This window comes from Budorcas taxicolor, chromosome 24 (assembly GCF_023091745.1).
Source record: "Budorcas taxicolor isolate Tak-1 chromosome 24, Takin1.1, whole genome shotgun sequence".
Taxonomy (NCBI): domain Eukaryota; kingdom Metazoa; phylum Chordata; class Mammalia; order Artiodactyla; family Bovidae; genus Budorcas; species Budorcas taxicolor.
This window is the reverse complement of record NC_068933.1, coordinates 33,565,726-33,579,699: the sequence shown is the minus strand read 5'-3', so window position 1 is coordinate 33,579,699 and position 13,974 is coordinate 33,565,726. Positions and strand designations below refer to the sequence as shown.

The following is a 13,974-nucleotide window of genomic DNA, read 5'->3' as shown; positions in this document are numbered from 1 at the left end:
ATTTAAGATGAAGATATATTCTAACTTAGTAGTCAGGGAAACCTCATACAGAAGATGCCATCTGAGTCCAAGCTTACAAATTAGTAGAATTTCAACAGGCAGAGTAAGGTATTTCAAAACAATCATAGCATAAGCATTACTTATGAAGGAAGTAACATTACAAGAAGCATAAAGTTAGATGATATGTTTGCTGCTGCTGCTGCTGCTAAGTCGCTTCAGTCATGTCCAACTCTGTGAGCCCTCATAGACGGCAGTCCACCAGGCTCCTCTGTCCCTGGGATTCTCCAAGCAAGAATACTAGAGTGGGTTGCCATTTCCTTCTTCAGATGATATGTTTACCAGCCTGTAAATTCCATGAGTACAAGGATCATGTATGTTTTGCTAACTTGTATCTAACTAGCTAGTGGCCAGCATATAGTAGGTTCTTTAAAAATATTTGTTAAAAGAAATTCATGACCAAAATATCAAAGAACAGGCTTTTCAGACACAGGAGAAGTTGAACTTCATTTTAGAGACACTGGGCAGTCTTCAGCTTGGGCAAGCATTCAAATGAATGGGGACAGTATTTTCATTTTTAAAATAATGAGTATGTTCAGACAGGAAAGGTGCAATGGTTATCATTAATTTCAATCTTGGATAAGATCTTGGAGCCTAGTAATCATCTACATATAAATATTTAAAAATCAGATTGAAATTTAATAAGCCTGTAGTACAAGAATGATGTCAAGACTAGAGATTTTGATTTCAGATTAACTCCTGAACACACGTGATACCTGAAACCATTGGAATTAATGACATACACAGTGAAAAACTAAAAACAGAATTTTATAGCATATAAGATAGGAATTTTCACTATGTGCATAGCATACCTCCATGGGCAAAATGTATATCTGAGTCCCTCTTGACCACAGTTCCCAAATCTATCACTTTGAGACTGTATTTCTTCATAGCAGGCAAACGGAGCATTTTTTGAACCTGTCAAAGTTAGAAATATATTTGGATTAAAACTTCCTTTAAATTAAAACTTAAATATATTTTTTTATTTTTTTATACACAATGGAGTATTACTCAACCATTAAAACTTAAATATATTTAAATTATAACTTCTTCAATTTCCTCATATGTTTCTTTGCTTTTTTTCTCTATTGTCATCTATTGAAAAGTTCCCTAGTGAAGTTTTAAGAAGAGAGAAATGAAGTGAAAACTATTGCTCATAATTATTTCTCCTTTTAATTCATTTTGGCCATTTGTAGCTCAAAAGATACTATGAGGGTAGAGGAGAATTGAAAGTGAAAGTGTTAGTTGCTCAACCACATCCGACTGTTTGCAGCTCCATGAACTGTAGCTCACTGGGTTTCTCTTTCAAAGAATTCTCCAGACAAGAAAACTGGAGTGGGTTACCATTCCCTTCTCCATGGGATTTCTCTGATCCAGGGATAAAACCTGGGTCTCCTGCATTGTAGGTGGATTCTTTACCATCCGAGGAACCATACCTTTTTTTTTTTTTTTTTAACAACCAGAGTTGTAAAAGTATAAATCTTAAGAGAGCTCTGTGAAAGAAGGCAATAGAGAAAGAATACAAGAAAACTATTCTTGTTCTCCTAGATTCTGAATAGGAATTTATAAAAAGCCAAGTCTATTAAAAAAAAAAAAAAAAAAACCTCATTAAAGAAAATTCATACCTTCAGAAAGTCTGAAGTGAAGGGACCAAAATTGTCAATCCATACATATTTACCTATTTTTCCTTTGTTATTGTATTAGCTTTCTATCACTGTGTAAAAAATTACCAAAATCTTGACACCTTAAAACAACACCCATGTCACAGTTTCTTAAAGTCTGGCAAAGCACATTTAGGTTCTCTGTTCAGGGTCTCAAGGCTGAAATAAAGTTCCTGGCCAGAGTTACAGCCTTATTTGAGTCTAGAGTCCTCTTCCAACCTCACTGGCTGTGAAGAATTCATTTTTTTGTAGCCGTTGCTTCATTTTGTCACTATCTGCCAGGGGTTGCTCTTGGCCCTAGGAACTCCTGTTCAGGTCCTAGTGACGTGGCCCTCTCACAAAAATGACTGCTTATTTCTCCCAATAAAGTAGAAGTAAATATTTTTCTAGAACACTCTTGCTTTTTCTATTATCCAACGGATGTTGGAAATCTGGTCTCTGGTTCCTCTGTCTTTTCTAAAACCAGCTTGAACACCTGGAAGTTCACAGTTCACGTACTGTTGAAGCCTGGTGTGGAGAATTTTGAGCATAACTTTTGTGTGTGAGATGAGTGCAATTGTGTGGTCGTTGAACATTCTTTGGCATTGTCTTTCCTTGGGATTGGAATGAAAACTGACCTTTTCCAGTCCTGTGGCCACTGCTGAATTTTCAAATTTCCTGGCATACTGAGTGCAGCACTTTCCAAGCATCATCTGTTAGGATTTGAAATAGCTCAACTGGAATTCCATCACCTCCACTAGCTTTGTTCGTAGTGAAGCTTCCTAAAGACCACTCGACCTTGCATTCCAGGATGTCTGGCTCTAGGTGAGTGATCACACCATGGTGGTTATCTGGGTCATGAAGATCTTTTTTATATAGTTCTTCTGTGCATTCTTGCCACCTCTTCTTAATATCTTCTGCTTCTGTTAGGTCTTCTGCATGAAATATTCCCTAGGAATATAACTCTAATCTTCTTGAAGAGATCTCTAGTCTTTCCCATTCTATTGTTTTTCTCTATTTCTTTGCCAAAGCCTTTGACTGTGTGGATCACAACAAACTGTGGAAAATTCTTAAAGAGATGCCTCACGAGAAATCTGTATGCAGGTCAAGAAGCAACAGTTAGAACTGGATATGGAACAGACTGGTTCCAAATTGGGAAAGGAGTACATCAAGGCTGTATACTGTCACCCTGCTTACTTAACTTATATGCAGAGTACATCCTGAGAAATGCTGGGCTGGATGACGTACAAGCTGGAATCAAGATTGCCAGGAGAAATATCAATAACCTCAGAAATGCAGATGACATCACCCTTAAAGCAGAAAGCAAAGAAGAACTAAAGAGCCTCTTGATGAAAGTGAAAGAGGAGAGGGAAAAAGTTGGCTTAAAACTTAACACTCAGAAAACTAAGGTCATGGCATCTGGTCCCATCACTTCATGGCAAATAGGTGGGGAAACAATGGAAACAGTAAGAGACTTCAGTTTCTTGGGCTCCAAAATCACTGCAGATAGTGACTGCAGCCATGAAATTTAAAGATGCTTGTTCCTTGGAAGAAAAGTTATGACCAACCTAGGTAGCATATTAAAAAGCAGAAACATTACTTTGCCAACAAAGGTCCATTTAGTCAAAACTACGGTTTTTCCAGTAGCCATGTATGGATGTGAGAGTTGGACTATAAAGAAAGCTGAGTGCCAAAGAATTGATGCTTTTGAACTGTGGTGTTGGAGAAGACTCTTGAGTACCTTGGACTGCAAGAAGATCCAACCAGTCCATCCTAAAGGAAATCAGTCCTGAACATTTATTGGAATGACTGATACTGAAGCTGAAATTCCAATACTTTGGCCACCTGATACAAAGAACTGACTGTTTGGAAAAGACCCTGATGCTGAGGAAGATTGAAGGCGGGAGGAGAAGGGGACGACAGAGGATGAGATGGTTGGATGGTATCACTGACTTGATGGACATGAGTTTGAGTAAGCTCTGGGAGTTGATGATGCACAGGGAAGCCTGGCGTGCTGCAGTCCATGGGATTGCAGAGAGTTAGACACGACTTAGCAACTGAACTGAACTGATTTCTCCCAAGCCAGCCAAAGAATCTTCTGACATTTCTTATCTTTTAAGGGCTCATATTATTAGGTGAGGTTCCATTTAGAATGATCTCCTTTGGATTGACTCAAAGTTGACTAATTATGGACCTTAATTAGGTCTTTAAAATCCCTTCATATTTTCTGTATAAACTAATCATAGGGACGATAGTCCACCATATAGTCACTGGTTCTCACCCAACTCAGAGGGAGGAATCTCCAAGAAAATACCACAGTAATGATGGGGAAAATCTTAAGAGTTCCACCTAGCAAAGTAACTTTCTCCAGAATGAACCATGCTAAGTCTAACTGACCATCTATAAAATATAAAAGTAGGTAATAATATCTACCTTAGTGGATTATTATTAAAATTAATATGATATTATTTAGTCACTCAATTTTTTGCCTTCTCCTAATTCTATCTCCTTCTACAATTTTTAAACATTAGCCCCTCAAAGGTGATTGTGCACATACTGTGAGGGCAGGTAACATTGTTCTGAGTATTGACAGTGTTTAATCAGTTCAGTTGTGAATCTGAGACTACCAGGTTAGGAATATTCTTCATCCAACCCTATCTTTACTAATCCAAATATTAGTAAAATATCCCTTCTAAAGGTGCCAATGTGCCCTATTATTAATTTCTCCCTTGAATACCCTCTCTCATGTTAGGGACTTTCTCTCAGCTCAGTCTGGGTTTTGCACAGCAATATGGAAACACCAAAAGGGCAATATGTTGAAAATGTGAAATCACATGCTAAATATTTCCTTAAGTCCAGTATACTGACCAAGTCTACAAAGTAAGAGAATTTGCCCTTCCATAGTCCAAATGGTGTATTTAGATTCCCTCTACCTTATTATCAAATGCTATGAGGCACAATCCCCTTCATAGGTCACAGCCTTGTTGTGGCAAAGGGGCTTGCTTCACCTTCAATGAAGCTATGAACCATGCTGTGTAGAGCCACCCATGATCGACAGGTTACAGTGAAGAGTTCTGACAAAACATGGTCCACCAGTGGAGGTAATAGCAACCCATTCCAGTATTCTTCCCTGGAAAAAGCCATGAACAGTACGAAAAGGCAAAAAGATATGACACCAGAAGATGAGCCCCCAGGTCAGAAGAGGGGTAGAGCTATTGGGGTAGAGCAGAGGACAGTTATTGATCGCTCCAGTTAGAATGAAGTGGCTGGGCCAAAGCAGAAACAATGCTTAGCTGTGGATAAGCTGGTGGTGAAAATAAAATCTGATCCTGTAAAGAACAATATTGCATCAGTTCAGTTCAGTTCAGCTGCTCAGTCGTGTCCGACTCTTTGCAACCCCATGAATCGCAGCACGCCAGGCCTCCCTGTCCATCACCAACTCCTGGAGTTCACCCAGACTCACGTCCATCGAGTCTGTGATACCATCCAGCCATCTCATCCTCTGTCGTCCCCTTCTCCTCCTGCCCCCAATCCCTCCCAGCATCAGAGTCTTTTCCAATGAGTCAACTCTTCGCATGAGGTGGCCAAAGTACTGGAGCTGCAGTTTTAGCATCATTCCTTCCAAAGAAATCCCAGGGCTGCTCTCCTTCAGAATGGACTGGTTGGATCTCTTTGCAGTCCAAGGGACTCTCAAGAGTCTTCTCCAACACCACACTTCAAAAGCATCAATTCTTCGGCACTCAGCCTTCTTCACAGTCCAACTCTCACATCCATACATGACCACAGGAAAAACCATAGCCTTCACTAGATGGACCTTAGTTGGCAAAGTAATGTCTCTGCTTTTGAATATGCTATCTAGGTTAGTCATAACTTTTCTTCCAAGGAGTAAGCGTCTTTTAATTTCATGGCTGCAGTCACCATCTGCAGTGATTTTGGAGCCCCCAAAAATAAAGTCAGCCACTGTTTCCACTGTTTCCCCATCTATTTCCCATGAAGTGATGGGATGCCATTATCTTCATTTTCTGAATGTTGAGCTTTAAGCCAACTTTTTCGCTTTCCTCTTTCACTTTCATCAAGAGGCTTTTTAGTTCCTCTTCACTTTCTGCCATAAGGGTGGTGTCATCTGCATATCTGAGGTTATTGATATTTCTCCTGGCAATCTTGATTCCAGCTTGAGTTTCTTCCAGTCCAGCGTTCCTCAATATTGCATAGGAACCTGGAATGTTAGGTCCATGAATCAAGGTAAATTGAACATGGTCAAGCAGGAGACTGCAAGATTGAACATCAACATCTTAGGAATCAGTGAACCAAAATAGATAGGAATAGGCAAATTTAATTAGGATGACCATTATATCTACTACTATTGTCAAGAATCCTTTAGAAGAAATGGAGCAGACCTCACAGTCAACGAAAGTCTGAAATGCAGTACTTGGGTGAAACCTCAAAAAATGACAGAATGACCTCAATTTGTTTCCAAGGCAAACCACTTAACGTCACAGTAAACCAAGTCTATGCCCCAGGGACTGTGCGTAAGAAGTTAAAGTTGACCAGTTCTTTGAAGACATACAACACCTTCTAGAACTAAAACAAAAAAGATGTCTTTTTCATCATAGGAGATTTGAATGCAAAAGTAGGAATTCAAGAGATACTCGGAATAACAGGCAAGTTTGTCTTGGAATACAAAATGAATCAGGACAAAGGCTAACAGAGTTTTATTCAAAAAAACATGCTGGTCATAAAGAATATCCTTTTCCAACAACCCAAGAGAGGACTCTATGCATGAAGATCACCAGATGGTCAATACCATAATCAAATTGATTTTATTCTTTTCAGATGAAGATGGAGAAGCGCTACACAATCAGCAAAACAAGACCTGGGTTGATTGTGGCTCAGACCAATAGCTCCTTATTGCAAAATTCAGGTTTAAATTGAAGAAAGTAAGGAAAACCACTAGACCATTCAGGTATGACCCTAATCACATTCCTAATACAGTGTAAGTGATTAATAGATTCAAGGGATTATATCTGGTAGAGTTCCTAAGAAATGTGGGCAGAGATTTGTAACAAACCATCCCAAAGAAAAAGAAATGCAAGAAGGCAAAGAGGTTGTCTGAGGGGGCTTTACAAATAGATGAGAAAAGAAGAGAAGTGAAAAGCAAGGGAGAAAGGGGAAAATATACCCAATTGAATTCAGAGTTCCAGAGAAGAGCAAGGAGAGATAAGAACGCCTTCTTAAGTGAACAACACAGAGAAGTGGAGGGAAACAATAGAATGGTATAGACTAGAAATCTCTTCAAGAAAACTGGAGATATCAAAGGAATATTTCATGCAAGGGTGGGCACAATAAAAGACAGAAACAGTAAGGACCTAACAGAAGCAAAAGAGATTAAGAAGATGTGGCAAGGATACACAGAATAATTATACAAAAACGTCTTAATGACCCAGATAACTACAATGGTGTGGTCACTTATCTAAAGCCAGACATCCTCGAGTGTGAAGTCAAGTGCGACTTAGGAAGCATTACTACTAACAAAGCTAATGGTGAAAGAAATCCGGCTGAGCTCCTATTTAAAATCATGTATGTGGGGTTCTTATATGTATGAGCTAAAATCTTATTTCTCCAGTTAATCTGTCTTCTGTCATTTTAATTATTTGACCAGGCAAAAGAACCAGAGAAGTTAATGGGGATGGGAAAAAATAAATAAAATAAAGTAGAATCACCTTGGACTTCATCCAAAGCTACGATCAAGCATTTAAAAATAAAAAGAAAGTCAGCATACAGAAATCAATTGAATTTATGCACACTAACAACACCTGAAAAAAATTTTTTTTTATTTCATTGCAATAGCATCAAAATCAATTTGATATTTTGGAATAAATTTAACCAAGTAAGAGATGTATAGCCTGAAAATTACAAGATCTTCATGAAGGAACTCTAAGAAGACACAAAAAGAAAGATATTCTATTATTACAGGTCTAAAGAATTTACATCATTAAAATATCCATGTAGGGTCTTCCCTGATGGACTAGTGGTTAAGAATCTGTCTTGCAGTGTAGGGTACATGGGTTTGATCCCTGGTCAGGAAGCTAAGATCTCACATGCCACAGAGCAACTAAGTCTGCACATTGCAAGGACTTAGTCTGTGTGCCACAACTAGAGAGTCTCTGTATTGTAACAAAGATCCTGTGTGCCACAGCTAAGACCTGAGAGAGTCAAATAAATATTAAAGAAAAAAAGAACTCCATATCACCCAATGCCATCTACAGATTCAATGTAATCCCTAACAAAATTCCAAAGGTATTTTTGATGGAAATATAAAAAACAATTTGAAAATTTGTATGGAACCATAAGAGATCCTGAATAGCCAAAGCAATCTTGAGAAAGAACAAAACTAGAGGTACACTTTCCTTATTACAATTATATAACAAAGCTATAGGAATTAAAACACTATATTACTGGTATAAGAATAGACAAAAAACCAACAGAACATGATAGTATACATGTTTCAGTGCCATTCTCCCAAATCATCCCACCCTCTCCCTCTCCCTCTGAGTCCAAAAGTCCGCTATACACATCTGTGTCTTTTTTGCTGTCTTGCATACAGGGTCATCATTGCCATCTTTCTAAATTCCATATATATGTGTTAGTATACTGTATTGGTGTTTTTCTTTCTGGCTTACTTCACTCTGTATAATCGGCTCCAGTTTCATCCATCTCAACAGAACTGATTCAAATGTATTCTTTTTAATGGCTGAGTAATACTCCATTGTGAATATGTACCACAGCTTTCTTTTGCATTCATCTGCTGATGGACATCTAGGTTGTTTCCATGTCCTGGCTATTATAAACAGTGCTGCGATGAACATTGGGGTACATGTGTCTCTTTCAATTCTGGTTTCCTCGGTGTGTATGCCCAGCAGTGGGATTGCTGGGTCATATGGCAGTTCTATTTGCCATTTTTTAAGGAATCTCCACACTGTTCTCTATAGTGGTTGTACTAGTTTGCATTCCCACCAACAGTGTAGGAGGGTTCCCTTTTCTCCACATCCTCTCCAGCATTCATTGCTTGCAGATTTTTGGATCGCAGACATTCTAACTGGTGTGAAGTGGAATCAAATAGCCAGTCTATGTCCAATGCAGGATACAGCATGCTTGGGGCTGGTGCATGGGGATGACCCAGAGGGATGCTGTGGGGAGGGAGGTAGGAGGGGGGTTCATGTTTGGGATCGCATGTACACCCGTGGTGGATTCATGTCAATGTATGGCAAAACCAATACAGTATTGTAAAGTAAAATAAAGTAAAAACTAAAATTTAAAAAAAACTATAAAACACTAATGAAAAAATGAAGATACAAAAAAAAAAAAAAAAGATTGAGAGCCCAGAAACAAACCCTGACAATATGCTAAACTAAGATTTGACAAGGGAGTCAAGAATACTCAATGAGGAAAGGAGAATCTCTTCAACAAGTTTTGAGAAAGCTGGACAGCCACATGCAAAAGAATGCAATTGATCCCCAACCTCACACAGCTCAAAAAAAAAAAAAAAAGAATTCATAAAGACTTAAATGCAAAAACAGAAACCTTAAAACACCTAGAAGAAAACACAGTTCAGTTCAGTTCAGTAGCTCAGTCGTGTCCGACTCTTTGCAACCTCATGAATCACAGCACGTCAGGCCTCCCTGTCCATCACCAACTCCCGGAGTTCACTCAGACTCACGTCCATTGAGTCAGTGATGCTATCCAGCCATCTCATCCTCTGTCATCCCCTTCTCCTCCTGCCCCTAATCCCTCCCAGCATCACAGTCTTTTCCAATGAGTCAACTCTTCGCATGAGGTGGCCAAAGTACTGGAGTTTCAGCTTCAGCATCATTCCTTCCAAAGAAATCCCAGGGCTAATCTCCTTCAGAATGGACTGGTTTGATCTCCTTCACAAGGGGAAACCTATTTAACATGGGTCTTGGTAATGACTTTTTCAATATGACACCAAAAGCATTAGCAACAAAGGCAAAAATAAAAAGTGGGACTTCATCAAGCTGAAAAGTTTTTGCACAGAAAAAGAAACAATTAAAAAATGTACCACTTTGGCATGTGGATTATTTTGAGCTAAAGGCTATCAAAAAGTATATATATATACTACCCTTCCCTTAACTACCCAGAAGAATTTAAATTAGGGACTTTTCCCCCCAGAAAAAGATTTACTATCAAAGATAAATTCTATCTCATTGGCCTGATCTGGATGACAGGGCAAATATATAATTACCAAACGTCTGCTCTTCTTATCATCCTGTGAATGACCTCTGTCCTTAAAAGCCCCAGGACCCTGTCTCATTCCTTAGTGCAGGCCAGCACATACAACTCATTTTATCTTTCTGTCTCTGAACCTCTTCTATGATCTCTTATTCTCTCATGTATGTGGGATTCTCATATGTATGAACTAAAATTTTATTTCTCCAGTTAATCTGTCTTATGTCATTTTAATTATTTGACCAGGCAAAAGAACCAGAGAAGGCAATGAGGATGGGAAATTTCCCCCTTCCTGATAGTGTGAATCAGCAAAGAAAACATGAGATATAAATATTCAGTCCTGAGAAAGAAGGAAATCCTGCCACTTGCAGCAACATGGACTCCGAGGGCATTATGCTAAGTGAAATAAGTCAGAGAAAGACAATACTCTATGATAACACTTATATGTGGAATCTAACTGAATTCAGAGAAACAAAGAGTAGAGCAATAGTTACCACAAGCTGCAAGGTAGGGAAAATGGGGAGGTGTTCAAAGGTTACAAATTTCCAGTTATAACATGAAAAAACTTCTTGGAATCTAACACACAGCATGATGTTTATACTTAGTAATATCAAATTATATACCTGAAAGTTGCTAAGAAAGTAGATCTTAAATGTCCTCACCATGAAAAAGAAATGGTAATTATGTGATATAATGGAAGTTTAGCTAACACTATGGTGGTAATCATTCTGAAATATATAAAAGTACCAAATCAATAGTTGTACAACTTAAACTTACTGTTATATGTCAGTTGTGCATCAATAAAGCTGGTGGTTGAAGAGACTTAAACTTACCTAAAACTATAGATATACTAGAAAAAAAGAGAGAAAAAAAGCTCTTGGATACTAATCTGGGCAATACTTTTTTGGATGACACAAAAGCGCAGGCAACAATAGATAAGCAGGACTGCATCAAAATAAAAAACTTCTCAGCAAAGAAAATAAGCAACAAAGCAAAACTGAAACCTACAGAATGGGAGAAAAAAATAGCAAACCATAGAGCTGATAAGGGATTAATTTCTAAGATATGCTACTCATAATTAAATAAGAAAGATAAAGAGATTTACAAATAGCAAAGGACCTAAATGGATATTCCTCCAAATAAAAGCCAAACAACCATCAGATACATGAAAAGGGACTCAACATCACTAATCATCAGGGAAATGCAACTCAAAACCACAACTCACACCTTTTAGGATAGTGTGTTATCAAAGAGAAAAAGATAAAAAGTATTAGCAAGAATGTGGAGAAAGTGAAACTTTTATATACTGTTGATGGGAGTGGAAATTGGCACAGTCATTATGGAAAACAGTAGACAGGCTTCTCAAAAATTTAAGTGCACCACCTTAGGATCTAGCAAGCATATTACTGGGTATATACATGCAATATGTTAAGCAGATGACTGTGGCAATTATTTCATATTGTATATGCATATCAAAATATTAAGTCATACACCTTAAACAAATATTTAAGAAGTTCAAAAACTAAAAAGAGATCGTGTGTGTGTGTTAGTTGCTTAGTCGTGTCCGACTCTTTGCAGCCCCACAGACCGCAGCCCCACCAGGCCCCTCCGTCCATGGGATTCTCCAGGCAAGAACACTGGAGTGGGTTGCCATTTCCTTCTCCAAAAGGAACTATATAGAAAGAAAGAAAGTGAAGTCACTCAGTCGTGTCCGACTCTTTGCGACTCCATGGACTGTAGCCTACTAGGCTCCCCCATCCATGGAATTTTCCAGGCAAGAGTACTAGAGTGGGTTGCCATTTCCTTCTCTAAAAAAGAGACTTTAAACAGAATAAATAATTTAAATATATCTAATTGACCACTGCCTTGTAATGTTAATGAAAATATTGAGGACCAACTATATAGATGTCACAAAACAATACCTTTTCCAAATATACTCTCACAATGTGCATCAATATCTTGGCAGCCTCCATCATAACAGAAAGCTTTTCCTCCTTCACATTGCCGTCCATTGAGTATAGTTATATCAGCCGGACACCTTCCTGAGCTTCCATTACAAACCTCAGGAATATCACATTCAGGATGTGCAATGGGCCTACATGTAGCACCTGCTGCCATAAACTAGTAGAAATTAAAATATAAAAAGTAAAGCATTATATATGATTATTGTGTTTACCAATATTTAATCTTGCTCTAATTCCATTTATAGCTTGATGAAGTACTTATTCATTAGTGTCTCTCAGGATATTCCTGTTATAAAAATTATAATAATCATATTGGAAAAAACAATGTTATCAACCAAAACAGGAGGTAAGGAATATGCACAAGGAAAAGTGTATTACAAATATGATACAATGAGAGCCCAAGTTTTGGCTAGAAGGCAGGAAAAGTAGCTTTTAGTTTGGGATAATTATTGCTTTAGGGAAAATTGTGAAATTTAGCCTGGAAAATCCCATGGACAGAGCAGCCTGGTGGGCTGCAGTCCATGGGGTCGCAGAGTCGGACACGACTGAGCGATTTCCCTTTCACTTTTCACTTTCACGCATTGGAGAAGGAAATGGCAACCCACTCCAGTGTTCTTGCCTGGAGAATCCTAGGGACGGCAGAGCCTGGTGGGCTGCCGTCTATGGGGTCACACAGAGTCGGTCACAACTAAAGCGACTTAGCAGCAGCAAGTACTTCCTAAATAAAATATACTTTTTCAAACCATAGTTTTAAAGTATGGAATATCAGTAATTCTATGAAAATGTGAAACCTAAATAACTGAGAATAGAATGCAAAGAATGATTAAAAAGGCAGTTCAACTACTAAACTATTTGGGAAATAAGGAACCCAATAGTAAACTTCCTCCTGACTTATCCTATGGGTCAATAACATTTTCATATATAGCATTTCTAAAATTTATATAAAGAACATTAATTGGGCATTTATCTCATACTTCTTAGTTGATGGCTTCTAGTTTATACTATAAAGATCACAGAGGAAAGAATTAACCATGGTAAGATTCCAGAGGTGGGTGGGGGGAGGGGGTACCATATCCGCTAACTAAAGTGAAGAACACAAAACCAGTGGCAGGTCATTCAAAAGAGGGGTTCTCATGTGATGAATCTGTCACATATATGTCACACATATATATGAAAAGTAAAACAGGGGACAGGAATGAACATCTTCATCATATAAACTAAAATATAACCTTTAAGTCAAATGATCTTTGTATAACAAATCCATAGTTTAAATTTGTGCTGACATGCAGCATTTGAAAAGTGTTATATCTAGTGAGTTTCATTATTTATGCATTTATGGGATATTGCTTTATCTTTCAATTACATACTCACAAATACCCATCACAACCTAAAAGATCATTTTTATAAAGATATAAATATTGGATAAAATAAATGAAAATAGTCCCTTTCAATGAAGATGTTCTACATCAGAGAATTCTGTCATAGCTGTCAATCAAGGCTTAAAACCAATAGCATCATTAGGGAGAATAATGGCATTATAAGGAGGGCTCAACATCCAACTATAATTTGTAAAATTAGACACATCACTCTGAACTTATTTTTGTCTTTATACGAAAAGTCATGTATTTTGAGTTACAGCTAAGTGTCTGTATCCAAAAGTAACCAAGACACATTTCATTTTATACTTAGAAGATGGTAATAAACTAAAATCGTACTTTACAGTTGTTGCAGCATAATCCTTTATCGCATTCTGAACCTGGTTTCAGCACACAAGTCCGAGGATTACAACAGTTATCAGGTCCACATTGCTATAAATGAGTGGAATACACAATAAAACTATGTCATAGAAATAATATAAACTTTGGCAAGAGCTATCTTACACAGTTTTTTTAATTTGGGGAGGGAATATGCATGCTGTCGACACTTAAAGATTTTTGCATCTTTAAACAATTAAAATACTATGGTGGAACTTACTCTTAATCAACTCGAAAACTGGGAAGAATATATAAAACAACCTTTTTTTTTTTTTTTTCAGAAACTAAATATTATATCAGAGTGGCACCTCCAGT

At 37.8% G+C, this 13,974-nt stretch overlaps 1 protein-coding gene across 1 annotated transcript in view; it reads right to left on the bottom strand.

Moving 5' to 3' along the window:
* LOC128068265 (disintegrin and metalloproteinase domain-containing protein 32-like) overlaps positions 1-13,974 on the bottom strand; it is a 188,905-nt gene that overhangs the window by 49,534 nt on the left and 125,397 nt on the right. Inside the window, exons 14-16 of the mRNA XM_052661387.1 lie at positions 13,621-13,713; positions 11,864-12,062; positions 870-975 (exon numbers count right to left, since the gene is read on the bottom strand). Coding sequence (XP_052517347.1) covers positions 870-975; positions 11,864-12,062; positions 13,621-13,713 — 398 coding nt within the window. The remainder of the gene's footprint in view (positions 1-869; positions 976-11,863; positions 12,063-13,620; positions 13,714-13,974) is intronic.